This window comes from Acipenser ruthenus, chromosome 52 (genome assembly GCF_902713425.1).
Source record: "Acipenser ruthenus chromosome 52, fAciRut3.2 maternal haplotype, whole genome shotgun sequence".
Classification (NCBI taxonomy): Eukaryota; Metazoa; Chordata; class Actinopteri; order Acipenseriformes; family Acipenseridae; genus Acipenser; species Acipenser ruthenus.
The window spans coordinates 7822560-7839181 of NC_081240.1; the positions used below are offsets into that span (position 1 = coordinate 7822560).

Consider the following 16622-nt stretch of genomic DNA (forward strand, 5'->3'; position numbering starts at 1 on the left):
TATTTCAAACAGAGCTGACAAATGACGTGAATTGTTCACCCCGTTCCTACTTTTAACTCGCATTTCATTTTTGCAGTCGCCTAGTGTAACGTTGTGCTTTTGTTATTTCCCCCACTGGTTTAACAGAGATGTCCTGACAGTTTTTTTTTTTTTTTGCAGATGTCAGTATTAACAAATAACATGCCTTTGGATGAAAGAGAGCACATGAACCCTTTCCCAGTAAGTAGGAGGGTGCGAGGGGGTGGGATAGAGAGTACACAGCTTACCAGACTTACTCGGCTTATCATTGGCTTGCTCTTCAACGTCCATTTCTTCAGAAATGGGCTCTTTGCTCTTCATCCTCATTTTTTTCACCTGTATGATCATCTCACTGGTGTAGTAGCTTCCTTCATTCTCTTCCACCATCCTGTCTATCTTTTCCAGTAGCTCAGTGACCTGGGTGTGATCGCTCATGTTCTTGTTGTTGAAGGCATGATAACGGCACCCACACTTCTCAACAAGCTCCCGGAGCTCTTTGCTGGCTCCCTGAATGAACTCCTTAATTTTCTTCTCTCCTAGTTTGTCCCGGTTGGTGAAAAGGACCATCGTGTATCTCCCAGCTCCATCTCCATATCTCCTCAGGATTGTCTCAACTGTTCCCTTGTCTTCACCTGTGAATCGGCCCACCTCAATCACCAGGAGAATAGCATGGGGTCCCGGGGCAGACAGAGCAATGCATTCTTCTTCAATGACTTCATCCAGAGAGAGGTCTGTGCCAAAGGCTGGAGTGTCGACCACAACAACACGTCTCCCAGAAACCTCTCCTTCTCTCTTCTCACATACTTTTGTAACCGAGGAGTTACTGGCTTGTGATTTAAACTCCTTTTTGCCCAGGATGGTGTTTCCTGAGGCACTTTTCCCAACTCCAATCTTCCCAACCAGCACCATCCTCAACTCAGGGGAACTGCCTGTCTTTCCATGCACGTCTAAATAAAAAAAGAAAAGAGGTTTCTGATTAAATATATAACTTGTGTGATTGACATATTTAGATGCCCAAATAATGGGTGTACAACAATTCATTCCAGTGACAATTTGTCCTGGCAACAATTAGAAAAAAAATCCCTGCAAGTGCTCTTGCAAAACTTGCATCTCTTCTGAATATCTGGCTGTGACAGAAATATAATGAGTTCTGGTTGTAAATCTCCCTCTCAACCTGTGAGGGCACTAAGTAGCGAAAGGGAAAGGCTTTGGACAGGTTGGCTTGACAGTTCATTCGCTGGGTCGGGAGGTCAGTCAGCCTGGAAAATGGCAAGACTCCGATGCAGGAACTTCTTGACCTGGAAGGTAAACGAGGTAGCAGCTGCAGGCAATAGAATCAGCTGCAATCATTTACCAAGGGCTCATCCATGATCGCATAAAAGGGGCCGGAGAATTGTAAATCTTTTCCTTTGCTTTGGTTTCAGAGATACGAGGAGACTGGAAGTACTGGGAGATATCCCCAAAATAAAATAAAGAGTTTGTGAGTGTTTTGTTGGTGTTTTCTGTTTAGTAACTGTCTGTTTGTTTCGTTAAATAGCACTAGACGGCTAAACACAGATCCTGAGCTGATTCCAGGGGCCAGCACAAAACCGGATCACCACAGCACTTGTTTTCACCAATAGCACGTAATATATTGTATTTCACCACAAGCACTGAGAGCACTCACTTTGAACCTGTGATCGTGTGTGTGTCTAATTGTGTGTGTTTTCTACCATGTTTATTGTTTGCGGGACTGCAACCCTTTTGGTGTGTATTGCCACATTGCTGTGTACTGCCAGCTCATTATTGTTTTCTGGTTGGTCATCAGACACTTGTATTTCTAATCATTAAAACCCTCATTTCACCCGTACTTTGTTGTCTGTTTGTTACTGGAATTACTGCATCCGCACTGCACCTGATATACACCTGCTACCAATCTACCACTTTGGACCAATTTTTTATTTATTTATTCATATATTTGTCCCTTAGCACTAATTGGTTGATCTTGTCTTTAGTAAGGATCCCCGTGTAAAATTCACTGACGTTGTCTGCTTTGTTAACTACACACCGGGACTGAATGAAAAATGAGGAATAGGTTTGGTTATATAAAGGTAGTTTAAGAAAATAGGAAGGATGGAGAACATAATGCAGTAAGAAACAAATAAAGTAAAGTAAAGGAACGGGGTAAAAACTGAGAGGGGAAACTTTTTAATGTGGATGACGTGTTTAAAGCTGAAGAAAATCTGAATCAGAAAACCTGCTCAGTAATAGGAAGAGTGAGCGCTCAGATTTGAAATGCTGGTCTCTCGCCAGATTGCATTACTTCCCTTCTTTTCTTCTACATTTTTGCATCTTTTGCCGTTTAAATGTTTTTGGACTGTTTTTAATATTTTTATAAATTCTTGTGGACTGAGATCAAGGCAGACACTCTGGGGAAGCTGATAGACAGATCACAGAGAACCAGCGCTGCTCTCCTGTTTAGAGACCATTCCTGAAGCAGCCTACAGTGCAATGTGGGCTGCTTGCAGTATTTATGGATATTCCTTTTCTTTTGAGGACAGCAACGCATAAGATCTGATTTTTTAAAAAAAATATTTCAACAAATTCTGAAGGACTTGGTGCACACAAGCAGTGATTGGAATATGTTTTTTTTATTATTTTGGACAATTTTTTTTAAACAGTTATTTTTATCTGATTTGTTTATTTGTGTGTGCTTTTGATATGCAATTTTCATACTAGTTTTAATCTGATCCCCTCTATTTAAATTTTAAAAAATCATTTATTTAAATAACTTACCTGTGTTCACGCTCATGTTTGATGCCTGAGGTGTGGATCTAGATAAAGAACCTGTAAAGAGAAACAGTAGAGGTTAATGATAAATGTTAAGAACTGTAAGATACTCTGTACAGTACCTGTGGGAAGTATCTTTCCCTCCAAACTTTAACGAGACCTGGTGCCCGTAGTTTCTCCACCAGGTGGCGTAGACTGTCTAAGTGGTGACATTGCTCTTTTTGACGTAGTCGGCAGGATCTAGGTGTTAAATCCACACCAGGGCAGGGTCAACAGGCGGTAGCACCTCCAGAAGCGGTAACCATAGTGATGGCCATGTTTATGGGAGCTCCATGGATCCCAAAGTTAAAGGGGATAGGTAGTGAAGTAAAATTTGGAGACTGGCAGGCACAGCTACGGACCATATTGAGATTGCAAATGTTAGATGAAGGACAGAAGGTAGATTTTATCATTCGTGCTTTAGAAGGGGCTGCAAGGAGGGAGGTATTACTTTTAGCACCTACAGCTGGGGCCACGAGTGCTCAAGTATTGGAGGTCTTAGAGAAGTTTTATGGAGATAGGGTTGTTGTAGCTAAATTATTTAAAATTACTTACCTGTGTTGTCTCTCATGTTCGATGCATGAGGTGTGGAACTAGATAAAGAACCTGAAAAGAGAAACAGTAGAAGTTAATGGTAAATGTTAATAACTGTAAGACACTCTGTACAGTACCTGTGGGAAGTATCTTTCCCTCCAAACTTTAACGGGGCCTGGTGTCTGCAGTTTCTCCACCAGGTGGCGTAGTCTGTCTCTAAGTGGTGACACGTGTCTTATCCTGATGTTAGTATAATTAAATATTACAGATATAACGGCCTGCCTTTGGATGAAAGAGAACACAGGAACCTTTTTCCCAGAAACTAGGAGAGAGGGAGATAGATGGAACCTATTTAGCAACGTTTGCAAACCCCTAAGGCAATCACAAAAAACATCTGCAAACAGTTAGAGCATCAGAATCAGGCGCACGTGTGGGCAAACAAACTGTCATGGGACCCGACTTCTAAATCATGTTTTTGTGCGCTATTGCAGCGGATCGCTAATGCTGTCATTTTTGCCCAAGCAATAGCGGCTGTGCACATATTTGCTAAATAGAGCCCAGAGATTACACAGCTTAGCAGAATTGAGGCTTTGCATGGACTCCCTCCTGAACTTTCATTAATTCACAATTTCTTTTTTCTGATTTTGTTTCGCACTGTCTCTTCATCTCTGCTGCAGCCGATTCTTTTCAGCTCGGAGAATCCGCAATGAATGAATGATTGCAATTACAGAAGATTTAATGAACTGTGATGGGCGCTTCGGGCCCGATGGCTGTGATGGGCGCTCAGGGCCTGTGAAAGATAAATTTGGCAATGAGGCCTCGTCCATGGGTGCTCGATGGCTGTGCGAGACCGATTGGAAAAGCATGAACAGTTCCATGCATCCCAGTGCCGCAGAGAGGAAGTGGCTATGGGCCCCCCCCCCCCCCCCAATAAGACGAGGCCGACAAACCATGAATGGAAAATAATAATAAATGATTAACGCACATCACAGTGGCGCCTGCCTCCTACCCCACAAATATTTTTAAAAAAATTATAAAAATGAAAGCCGAGACATGGCCTGTCCCCCAGAGCATGACTGCGCTGGGGGGAAAGAACCCAGCCTCTCCAGCCCAACCACTCACCCCACAGAACTATACCAAAAGATTATGCAGCCTCTATAACTAACCCAACTCATCACTCAGCTAGGGAAAAAACCCTGATTCACATATTTTTTTTTGGGGGGGTGAAACCTCAGGGATCTGTGCCTGAGGGTAGTCCTTCCTCCAGGCTCTAAGCGGTCGACTCCCATTTCGCTTCCCAGTGCTTGACTAAGCAGCCAAAACAAAAGAAGCGACACGCGAGAATAACACACAGAGCCTTTATGCACTGGCTGATGATGTGTTGGTTAGGGGTGGATTCTCCTTGCGGAAAAACACCAAGTTTACAATTCTGTTTGCTCAATTTCTGTTAGCTCTTAAAAAAATATATATAAATAAAAAAAAACACAAGAACAACATTGGACCAGATATTCAGAAGAGTTGCGAGTTTCGCAAGGGCAGTTGCGAATTTTTGATGGCGGAATTCAGCAATTCTTAAGGAGGGGTTGTGAATAATTATGCAAGTGCACCTACAAGTGCAAAATTCAAAATATATGTTTTCTGCAAATAACAATGTTGGGGAATAATTCGTTGCATGTGTTTGACTTCACTTAACTAATTCGCAAACAATCTAACATCCAATTTAAATACTATTTACTCCTATTAAGAGGGAACTTAGCGCTCACTATGCTTTGTTTAAATTAACTTTTGTTCTAGTTGTTCAGAGTGGTGCAAAAACTGAAAAAAACAAGATACCATCTTAAATACACAGATATTATTAAATGTGTATCAGAAAATAAATACTTGTGTCTTAACACATTCCATCTCAGATGTCTGCAGCTACAGAGGAAGCTGCCGTTTCAATAAGCTCTCAGTTTCAGATACTGGTTCACCAGATGCTGGTGGCACTGATGGTGTAGCTGTGCCTGGAGCGCTCAGTCTCTACAGGAATTGTTTGGGCTGCCATTTCTCCATTCAAGTGACCGGCTCCTAGGCAGGTCCTCCAACAGTGGATTTAGCATATTTTTGAATAAGACAAGTTTTCTGTAAACTCAAATTTAAACTCATGATATATTTTTGTAATCTCATTGTGGAATAGTTGTAACAGCATTTACCTTATCTGGGATGTGGGTGAAAGCTGGGCAGACAAAACTGCCTGGATGGAGCACTAAAACAGTGAAACACGTCTTAAACTATATCAAACGATTATGCAGCCTCTCTATATTAAAAAGCTAAGAGAACACCCCTCAGAAAGCAAAAGCAAAATCAAGGTCCTCCCAGAGTGCACAGGGACCGATAAGCAGACCCGCATGCCTGCTAACAAGAGCTAAATGTAGCACTTGTCTGTCTTATAAAAGCAGGTGAGAACCCTGTTAAATAACCTTCTGAATTGCTTATTTGCAGGGAAGGAAAATAAATTGCAGCAGCTTCCGAGTCTGAGATTTCTTCCTACACCCCATTTACAGAACGCAGTGTAACCCGAGTGGGCGGGGCCATTCACCAGGATCCAGCATAAGAGATATGACTGACAGCCCTGTACTGCAAGTATCTCTTATCTTTGTGTCTGTCCCTTGGACAGGGACAGACACAAAGGCTTTTATTTAAACAGCCCCCCTTAGCTTGGAGATTGGTCGTGCCTCCATTTGTCAAGAGCCACCTGCACAGTTTGCATTCCACTTTGTTTGGGCTGGACTCAAACCCCAAACCACACGGTAGTCGAGAGGTACGTACGTGTCTTATGCTGATGTCAGTATTATTAACTTGTTACAGTTATAAAGAATGCCTGTCTTTGGATGAAAGGGCACAGGAACCTTTCCCAGTAACTAGGAGGGACGGAGGGGTGTGGGGGAGTTAGAGAGTACACAGCTTACCAGAATAAATTGTGGGAAATGCGGGATCAGGCATAGAAGCAATGGTATATTTCAAGGTCTTAAAACGACATTTCCCACAATTCTTTTCAATGTCCCGTCCCTGCCTATTGGCTGAGCGTCGCAGAACAAGCAGGGGCGACGCATTCAAATTTCAAACTACACAGACAGACACGGAGCATTTCGCTTATTTGTTTTTAAGTTAATGACTGTCTCTGTTGAACCGAATACCGTTTTGTTTTTCGCCGTATTTGTATTTTCATCGGCAGACGCGCTCTGGATGCAAGCACAGTGCTAACATGTCATTTCCTAAGATTATATTAAGCGAGGTTTGGGGTAAATATAGAAAGAAAAAAGGGAGTGTATATTTGAGCACTAGTACAACAAGACCATGTACGGAATTAAAATGAATGGACTATAGAATAGTCGTTTTTTTATTTTATTTTTTAACAATTTAATTGGTTTAAAAGCAAACAAGATTATCTATAAACTAATGTTAACAGAAAATAAATATAAAAAGAGAATTTCGACAAAAGCTGCCGGGAGGCACTGTCGCTGCTGATTGATTGTTTATACACGCTTTGAAAGGGGAGTCTCGTCTTCCAGAATATCACTTACAATGTGCGCCATCAAAAATAAAAATAAAGTTTATAAAGATGATTTCAGCAAGCTAAAACACCACACGAACAATTGTCATGTGACACTTTCTATATTGGCTTGCTAGCTTACAATTGGCTGCTGGTCCGCGGCGGTGCGGCACTGAGCGCTGGTTTAACATGTTACAGGTGTTACACACTGAGTGCTGGTTTAACATGTTACAGGTGTTACACACTGAGCGCTGGTTTAACATGTTACAGGTGTTACACACTGAGCGCTGGTTTAACATGTTACAGGTGTTACACACTGAGCGCTGGTTTAACATGTTACAGGTGTTATACACTGAGCACTGGTTTAACATGTTACAGGTGTTACACACTGAGCGCTGGTTTAACATGTTACAGGTGTTATACACTGAGCACTGGTTTAACATGTTACAGGTGTTACACACTGAGCGCTGGTTTAACATGTTACAGGTGTTATACACTGAGTGCTGGTTTAACATGTTACAGGTGTTATACACTGAGCGCTGGTTTAACATGTTACAGGTGTTATACACTGAGTGCTGGTTTAACATGTTACAGGTGTTATACACTGAGCGCTGGTTTAACATGTTACAGGTGTTACACACTGAGCACTGGTTTAACATGTTACAGGTGTTACACACTGAGCGCTGGTTTAACATGTTACAGGTGTTATACGCCAGCGCCAGGAGGCACTGACGCTGGCATGCGTATCGGGAGACTCAGCGCACTGCGCTTTCTCGCGCATTCTTAAACAACTTCCGCTTTGAAATCACAGAAGTGACCATTCAAATCTGGTACGTTATGCTGTTTTCAGTGTTTTGTCTTTACTATCATATTTTAGGAGCGAGAGCGGAGAGAGCGAGAGGGAAACTAAATTTTATGTAGCAAAATCTAGGAACAGTGAAAGCGATTTGCCCAGCCTGACCTGGATTATTTTATTTGTTGGTGTTAGAGATTATATTTGTTTAACCTTTTTATTTCGCTCTGTGAGCACAGTGTTTTTGTTTAAACCTTTATTTTATTTTTGTATTTAAATAAAACGGCACATGCGGCGTTTGTTTTGAAACTACAGTACTGGTGTCAGTTTCCTTCCTGCTTCTGACCTGACGTCACCGCCCAGCCACCCTGTCACACAAATACATTAGGTCTTGTACATTTTTTTTTCTTACTTCTGCACCTTTTGCAGTGGACTTCTCATTTTGTATTGTTTGTCATGAATTTAGAGAAATTGAGTGTCTGCTTCCAGTTTATATATCATTAACAATTTAGAAATAAAACGCAGCTACTGTACTGTGTGCAAAGAAAATGTAACCATATTTTAAACTCGCAGATAATTTAAATCAATTAACTTTTTCCAACATTTTTGTAAATCATGGAGGTAAACATTTCATTAACTGAAGTCATCAGGTATGAATAATAACTATTTCATATTGAGAGGAACGGTAGTTCCTCGTACAAGTTAGAAAAACTACTGAGTCTCTATACAGCTCAAAGAGTTTTGCTGTTTTCACCATGTTGCAGCGGCAAAAATAAAATCACTTAGAATTACCATCTGTATCAGTATCAAGTCTGAAACTTTCTTACATCAAATGTGAAAAAAACGTACATACCTCTTATACACAATGAGATATAAGTCGTCAAACTAAGGTCAAATTGTTATTCTCCTTCCTCTTCCGTTTACTTTTTAAGGGTGTGTAGCGCCTTTTCAAACAGAAAAGCTAAATAACTGGACATCTACCAATCCTGTGATTCCACATGTTGGTCAACGTCAAAACAAACCAGGGAATGCAAGCAGTTTGAGATCCACACCATTTATATTAAACAATGGATTTATGTTTTAAAACAGCACATATCGCAGGAAAAAAATAAACACCGTGGTTTGAACTTGCATCATGACACTCTTAAAGAGCACACGACTTTAGCCCGCTGCGCCCCTGCGCAGTTGTTGAAATGCGTTCATTTTTTAAGCTTACATCCAAGCCTGACCAGCTTTCACTGAAAATCTGAAGGTGCTGCTCGATACTATAAATGTTCTATTTCCTGTTTGAAAATTTCTAGTTTCCTGTTTGTTTGGTAGATACCATAGAATGGAATTGTAGACAAGAGTGGCATGTGGCTTCCTTGTCTAAATCTCTGATAAATTGTAGTTCCTCCTTTTAATTAAATAAAGGAATAGTTTATTTGGTAGAAATAAATAAATGATTTAAACAAATGCATAGAGGAATAAATACATTTAGAAATAAAGAAATGAATACATGTTTATATTATAAATGTATAAATAAATTAATAAACAGCAAGCTAGAAAACTACATGTCATATTTATTGATTTGGCTGATGCGTTTATCCACAGCAATTGACATTTATATACCTATATAAAAAGTACAAGTTTCATGTAAACATATATATTGAGAGGAACGGTAGTTCCTCATTCAAGTTAGAAAAACTTGTCAGAAACTGCTGAGATTTAGTTACACATAGGGCCATGGAAAATTCATGGTACTTTTTCAAGAAATTGATGAATGACAAAAAATTCACCGATTGTCACGAAAGTGACATTTTATTAAAAAAAAAAAAAAAAAGTTTCTATTGCAAGTTGCCTAAAATTAATAGCGCATCACAGAAAGTCACCGAGGTTGAAACATTTAATGGTAGCTACTGAGTCAACATTTACATTGTAACGTTTGTTATATTTTAAAAGACTGTTTTAAACAAGGGTCATTTAAATGTGTTGGCTGAAAAAAGTAACAAGCAGACAAAACTGATTAAAACTAAACAAGTTTGAATGACAAATTCAGCAACATTGTCGAGTTTTGTAAACATTTAAAACTTGTATGCTATGTTCATACAGTAATTAAACAAACTGTGTTGCATAGCGTTATGCTGACTGAAAAAAAAATGTTTAACAGAGTTTAGTGCAAGTGACAAAACCGAAACTGTGTGTTTTTCTTACACACAGTAAATTATATATGATGTTTTAAACCACATAACATCGTGCTACTTGAACGAATCAACCTGTACAAAATAATCTGAAGAACAGGAAAAACAAGAAGAAAATCGGATGCGGCTTTTTATCCGTCTTACGTGTTGTGCAAGCACGCTCACACAGAGTTATCTGGCTCGTGAGCAGAAAACTAGTTATTTGTTGCTGGGTCCTCTGCCCCTGGGATGTGTCGGCATCGTCGCCCTCAGTCAGTGACCACTTTCTGTCCTACTAACTGCTCCTTTCTGCCTCTTCTGCCTCATCCTTCACCCCAGCTCACGCCCCGTGAATTGTATTATTAAAAAATAGTAGATTAAACAGCAAAAATGAGCTGATTTACTTTTACTTTATTGAAATGGACCGCAAAGGGTATTAATCGCTATTGAAATAATTGTATAAGAGAAGTTATATTTATTTATTTATTTCACGCCTCCACCCGCTGTTTTAATTGTATTTGGATCATTCCAGACACCACTTGATACATGAGCGCAACAGACTCAGCAATGCATTGATCATTAATACATTTTAAAAACAAAACATCAAAGTCACAGCATGCATTATATTCGGGCCGGGACATTTCAATTTGATGAGAATAAGCAGAGTGTGACATTAACAGATGTGACATTAAATTTGACTGTATTATGGCTACGTCTGTCTTCTTTTCATACACTGTAAAACACAAGCCTGAAGTTCGCTTATTCGCCAGCTTCTTATTCGCAGGCTTTTAAGTGCATAAATGTATTTGTCTACGTTGAAGAAGTAACCTTGCTTTTAAAGGGTTAAATCACTTTGGGCCGCTGATTTCTCTGCCAGTACCTGACAAGGGGCAACCCCTCTGCAAGCTACACCTGTATTTAGCCCTGCCCAACGTGGTTTACTGAGGAAGAACGGTGGGAAAATATGCCACATATGCCAATCGCTCAGCTTCTGATTCGCTCTTTATGTATCTACGTTGAATAAGTACAGAAATCGGCGGCACAAAGTGATTTAACCCTTTAATGCAAGGCTTTTTTCCAGCGAAGAAGCTGTGCAATTTGCATATGCGTCATGTTTGCCCTCTGTTTTGCCCTAGTAAACCACATTGGGCCTGGCTAAATACAGGTGTAGCTTACAGAGGGGGTGCCCCTCGACAGGTACCTGCAGAGAAATCAGCGGCCCAACGTGATTTAACACGTTAAATGCAAGGCTACTTATTCAACATAGATACATAAAGAGTGAATAAGATGCTGAGCGATTGGCATATGTGGCATATTTACCCGCTGTTCTTCCCCAGTAAAACACGTTGGGCAGGGCTAAATACAAGTGGGGCTTGCAGAGGGGGAGGCTGTTGTCAGGTACTGGCAGAGAAATCGGTGGACCAAAGTGATTTAACCAGTTAAATTCAAGGCTACTTCTTCAACATAGACAAATACATTTATGCACTAAAAGCTGAGCGAATCAGAAGCTGGCGAATAAGAAGCTGGCGAATAAGAAGCTGGTGAATAAGAAGCCAACTTCAGCCTCGTCTGTAAAACCACAGACGTGTGAAACGTTTGTATGTAAATGGAATGTGTGTATTGTAAAAAAGTGCTCCATTCCTAAACAGCAGTGTTTATCCTCATTATACCTGGACTCTTGACCGGAGGGTTGTGGGTTCAATCCCAGGTGGGGGACTCTGCTGTTGTGCCCTTAAGCAAGGTACTTTACCTGGATTACTCCAGTAAAAAGCCAACTGTATAAATAGGTAACTGTGTAAAAAATAATGTAATTGTATGTAAAAAAAAAATAATGTGATATCTTGAAACAATTGTAAGTCGCCCTGGATAAGGGCGTCTGCTAAGATATAAATAATAATATTAAAGACACTGAGAATAAACGTATTACGTCATTGCAATCACTCGGGTGAAACAATGTCTTGTAATTTGCCCAAACAAGTATTTCTCAACTAAGCTTTCAGCAAGTATTGTAGTGTCCTTTGGGTCATAGAATAACATGTTTTGATCTGTGTATCTAAGCAGAATACATAAATACTTTACATTAAAAAAAATAGTTAAGAAAGAAAAGTTTCTATGGTTTCTGAAGTACTTTAATGTTCCCCAGAGGTGTTCTCAAAAAAAGGTCACCATTTCCAAGACGCTACTGTAAAAAACTAATTTATACAGCCAAAAAATGCCAGGTCCTGGGGGAGCATCCCACTGAAAAATGCTTGGTCCAGAAAGGGTTACACTTACGTACCACTTATGCAAAGCACTCATTAGAAAGCTAAAAATGTACCCTCTTCACAAATTAGCGAAACACCCATCAGATCGCAATTGATTGCACATGTACCAAAATCTGACAAAATACCACTTGTTGACATTACATGGGTCGTATTTTGGTATGTGTACCACTTTCTAACACTACACCGGTGCTGAAATATCCTGCCTCCCCTGGGATTTCTGCACCCCTCGCCCCCCTTCGGCTCTCTGCGGAACGCCTCCTTGTTTTGTTTCACATCACGTGCACGCGCAGCTAGGAGGCAGGAGGCACGGAGATTTGAATACACGTAATCTTTGCGTGCTGTTTTTATTCTCTTTTTAAAATATAATAAAATGGATAACGTTTTAATTTTCCCCAGCAGGCTAAAAACATTTTTAAAAAAACGTACTACCCAACACTCCTCTTTTTCCACAGTGTACATTTGGTGTGCGTTTGTCATTATTTATTGGAAGTCTTTGAAACGAAGAGTTTGCTAGTCGTCGTATTATTATTATTATTATTATTATTATTATTATTATTATTATTATGGTATACAGCTATAGCCTATTATCTGGCATCCCCCATCTTTCAACGTTTAAAATGAGCTCGGTTGGAATGAAAACCAGAAGACACAGGGGGTCCTAGGACCGAGTTTGAGAATCCCTCTATTAGGCAAAGTCAATCTATTAATGACAAACTTGGCAAGTGTTGGAAAATGTGGCTCTCCGCTAGGTGTAGACAAAAGCACAGCTTGTGGCAGTTTTCAGCAGCTGCACAAAATTGTCTAAATTAAATGAGGAGAGGAGCAGTAACACATACGACCTCCCTCTGAGTCTACACCGAACGTCTCAAACATGGGCTCCAATACTCGGAACGAGGCATTGATAAAAAGGCACAGTACATATGCATATTTATTTCTCAGACCTGTAAAGCGCTTTGAGGTGTATGAAAGGCGCTATAAATAAAAAACTTTGAAAACTGAAATTGATTAAGACATTACAGTGACCCTCTCTTCTGCCGAGGGTGCGGGTGAGGGGGCCGCTGGCTGTTTCATCCCATGTTAGTCCGCTAGCAGCATTTGTTTTTTGTGCAATATTCAGTCCTTTTATTCTTCTTTGAGGAAAACATTATACGGCTGTGTATATTATATATATATATATATATATATATATATATATATATATATATATATATATATATATATATATATATATATACACACACACACTTTAAGGTGTACATCTTGTAGCAGTATCTGTAAGCGAGCTCTGTTAGTATAATGTTTATTTTTATTTTTGTTGCGGTTTCTGCAGATGTTATTACTGATTTTCCTTTCTGGTTTGTCTAACACAATACACAATTGCCTTAATTAGGCTCGTTTATAAAGATATATATATATATATATATATATATATATATATATATATATATATATATATATATATATATATATATATATATATATAAATGTGTCGCATGTGTTCCAACATATGATTATGTAGTTCAATATTAAATTCGACTTAAATAACTATTAGGAACACACTGCTGTGTTTATGATGCAGTTCCAAACGTGTATATTACATAGGAATATATACAATTATACAAAGAGCATACATTAAAATGTGGCGTTAGGTCACTTAAACCTATTTGTATCTCGTGTAAGAAATGATTTGTTAATCGGCGTCTGCTAAATCACTAATTTAATTTCCAAGACCATTCAAATGCATTCCTTGTGTTGCGTGGTTCATGTATTTGCATTTGATGGGGTACGATTTGTAAGCCGACCTGTCGTATTGACTGGACTATAGAAACAGGGGATAACTGATCGAAAGACCTATCGTATTTGTAGTTACAAGTTCTCAATATTGAACCGAGCTCCAGTTTAGTCATTGCAATATTGGAGACGTCTGTCACATATCCTCTCTCTTCAAGCGGTTCACTGTAATATCCTGATCACAAACCACGTCAAAGATACTGCGCACACATCTTCCGATGCCCTCTGGTCGCTGTAATGGTCAGCTTATATGTCTTAAATATAGAGCACAAATTAGAGCAGCCATGTTTCTCAAAGTTCAATGAGGTAAATGACAGATAAATTGGTGTAAGTGGAATACGACAGGTAATACGTTAGAAACGCTACTTCTATCGTATATTCTGCTCCCAACGTCGTACTTGCCCAATAAGACATCGTACGCATGTAGAAACTAGCCACATAGCGTATTTTAAATCGATAGGAACAACTTTAATGTTGCCTATACATAAAACAGGTGACTGTCGGTTTTTAGAATTACAACTTCTTTGAACCCTAGCACTTTGATGAAAAGACGCAATTTCTTGTATTTTCCTTTTAAAGGCATGATTACTGTAACAACAAACCCAATATCTACCACCATATGTCCCAGCTATGGTTTCCGCAATATACAGTTTGGGTTTATTCGCGATGTTAAAATGTACTCGCCTGTAGTCGTGTCCATGCTTGCTGTCTTCAGTAATGCTGCGTTGCAATGTAGCTCTCCAGTTCTTCCTCCGTGCCTTTTAAACAAAACAGACCAGTGCCGCCCACAAGCCAGTCCCCTGCCCTTCATGCACACGCAATGAACGCACGAGGAAGCAGAAGTGTCTTTTGATTCGCCGAGCAAACGTCTTTAATCATAGTTACTTACATTTAGTATTTGGTCAGGTGTTAAATATGATTACCTGAAGTTATAAACAGTATAATTTTATAATATGTTAAAACCAAACGAAAGAGGATCGCATATCATTATGAAGTAGAACGTATTGATAACAAGAAACCTTGGGTCAATATTTTACTGCAAATCGTCATGACGCAATTTCTATCTGAAACAAATAAGAAACAACGTAAGACTACACGTACCTAAATCCGAGCTGTTTAGATCTGATTTAACTTGCTTTAAAATGCTGAAAGAGCGTATATTTTAGATGTATCTGTTAGCTAAATGTTGATGCCAAGTGTAAAATAAAGATTCAAGTTCCATGTATTGTATTCACGGATGTATTTGTTAGTTCCCAGAATAAACCTGTCAGCTAGGCTAAATGTTGTCTCGCCAAGTGTAAAAAAAATAAATAATAAAATAAATAAATCTAAAGACTGTGGTTTCCAGATTTAATTGTCATATTGACTTGAAATTTTGTTTTAATTTTATTTTTTTACACTTGGCGCCCCATATTTATGGGATGTGTTCCTCCATTCTGAAAATAATATGCTAGGGACGATTTATGTAAAGCTTCGAAAAATTAGCCCATATTAAATACATGAACATGGTTTTCTGAGAATCCTTTTAAATTAAGTCACAATGTATGCAACTTACATTTATTCGAGACAGAGTAACACTTGAGAACTATAAATTGTCGAGTTAAAAAAAATATCAAACTTCAAATAATATAAAAAAATCTGGAACTCAAATATCAACCCAAAGTAAAACTCAATTTTAATAAACGTAATTTAAAGAATCATTGTTCCTTTGCATTACACACTGAACACACTTTGTTTTCCTTACATCCTATAAATGTAGTAATGTGTTAATCTGTTGTTACCTTTGTCATGAAAATGACATGCATAGATCATTTGGATCCTAATATCAGTGTAACAAACCTACCAATGATTGGGTGCAAACCACAAGGGAGGCACACTTATAAAGGAGACGTCTTAATATCCAATCCAGTAGGATAAAGACAATATCCACCTCCATGATTTCAAAGCAGTGACTAATAAAAACGAATAGTTCTGTTTATTTCATGACTTAATAAAAATTGAAAGCTCTGCTAAAAATATTCTGTATTCTATATTTGATATCGGTTTTATTAATGGTTTCAGAAAACGTGAATTTAATGATGTTTCTCGTTTTAATTTGAGTGAGTTTGGTAACTTCTATGCAGTCTAAAGAGTTTGATAGTACCGTATATCAGCAACCACTAGGGGGCAGCAGTCATCATTGCTATTGGGACATTTTTAATCCGTACCTGGGGACTATCTGGAAGTTCTTCGTTCGTTGCAATTAGTGCTAACTAGCGTACTAGTTTGGTATAGTCCTGAAGTACTAACCACGAGATCATCCGCAGCTTTTTGTTCGTTGCAATACCAAACAAGTGCAAAATAAATACAAACAAATACTAATATAATAAATATGCAACATAATGTTCACAACCCCAACCGATTATCACCCGTGACACAGGCACTGTAAAAATATTAATTTATTTGAAATATATAGTGAGAAACACTGGCTGTGTTTATGACTCGCACTGTCAGTAGCCTATACGCCCTTAATTTTGCTCTGTGAGCATTTCCCAGTAGTTTTTATTTGGAAATGTGGATTTGTTGAATAAATTGCTCAGTTTTAATGTTATTTCTCAGCTCTGTATTGCAGTGAAGCTTGGACTGGAAAGGAGGCAGAGCGCTGTGTATTATTTGGACATTGTTTTGGTTAAATTGAAGCAACTCATTTGGTTACCTAAGGGCATATTTGCAGCCCCGCTGTC

At 39.0% G+C, this 16622-nt stretch overlaps 1 protein-coding gene across 3 annotated transcripts in view; it reads right to left on the reverse strand.

Moving 5' to 3' along the window:
• The window catches only part of LOC131696742 (GTPase IMAP family member 8-like), a 206888-nt gene that overhangs the window by 106066 nt on the left and 84200 nt on the right, over positions 1-16622 (reverse strand). For all 3 annotated transcript variants that reach the window (XM_059016290.1, XM_059016289.1, XM_059016288.1), the window contains exons 2-4: positions 3382-3432; positions 2794-2844; positions 267-965 (exon numbers count right to left, since the gene is read on the reverse strand). In XM_059016290.1, the coding sequence (XP_058872273.1) occupies positions 267-965; positions 2794-2844; positions 3382-3432 (801 nt within the window). The remainder of the gene's footprint in view (positions 1-266; positions 966-2793; positions 2845-3381; positions 3433-16622) is intronic.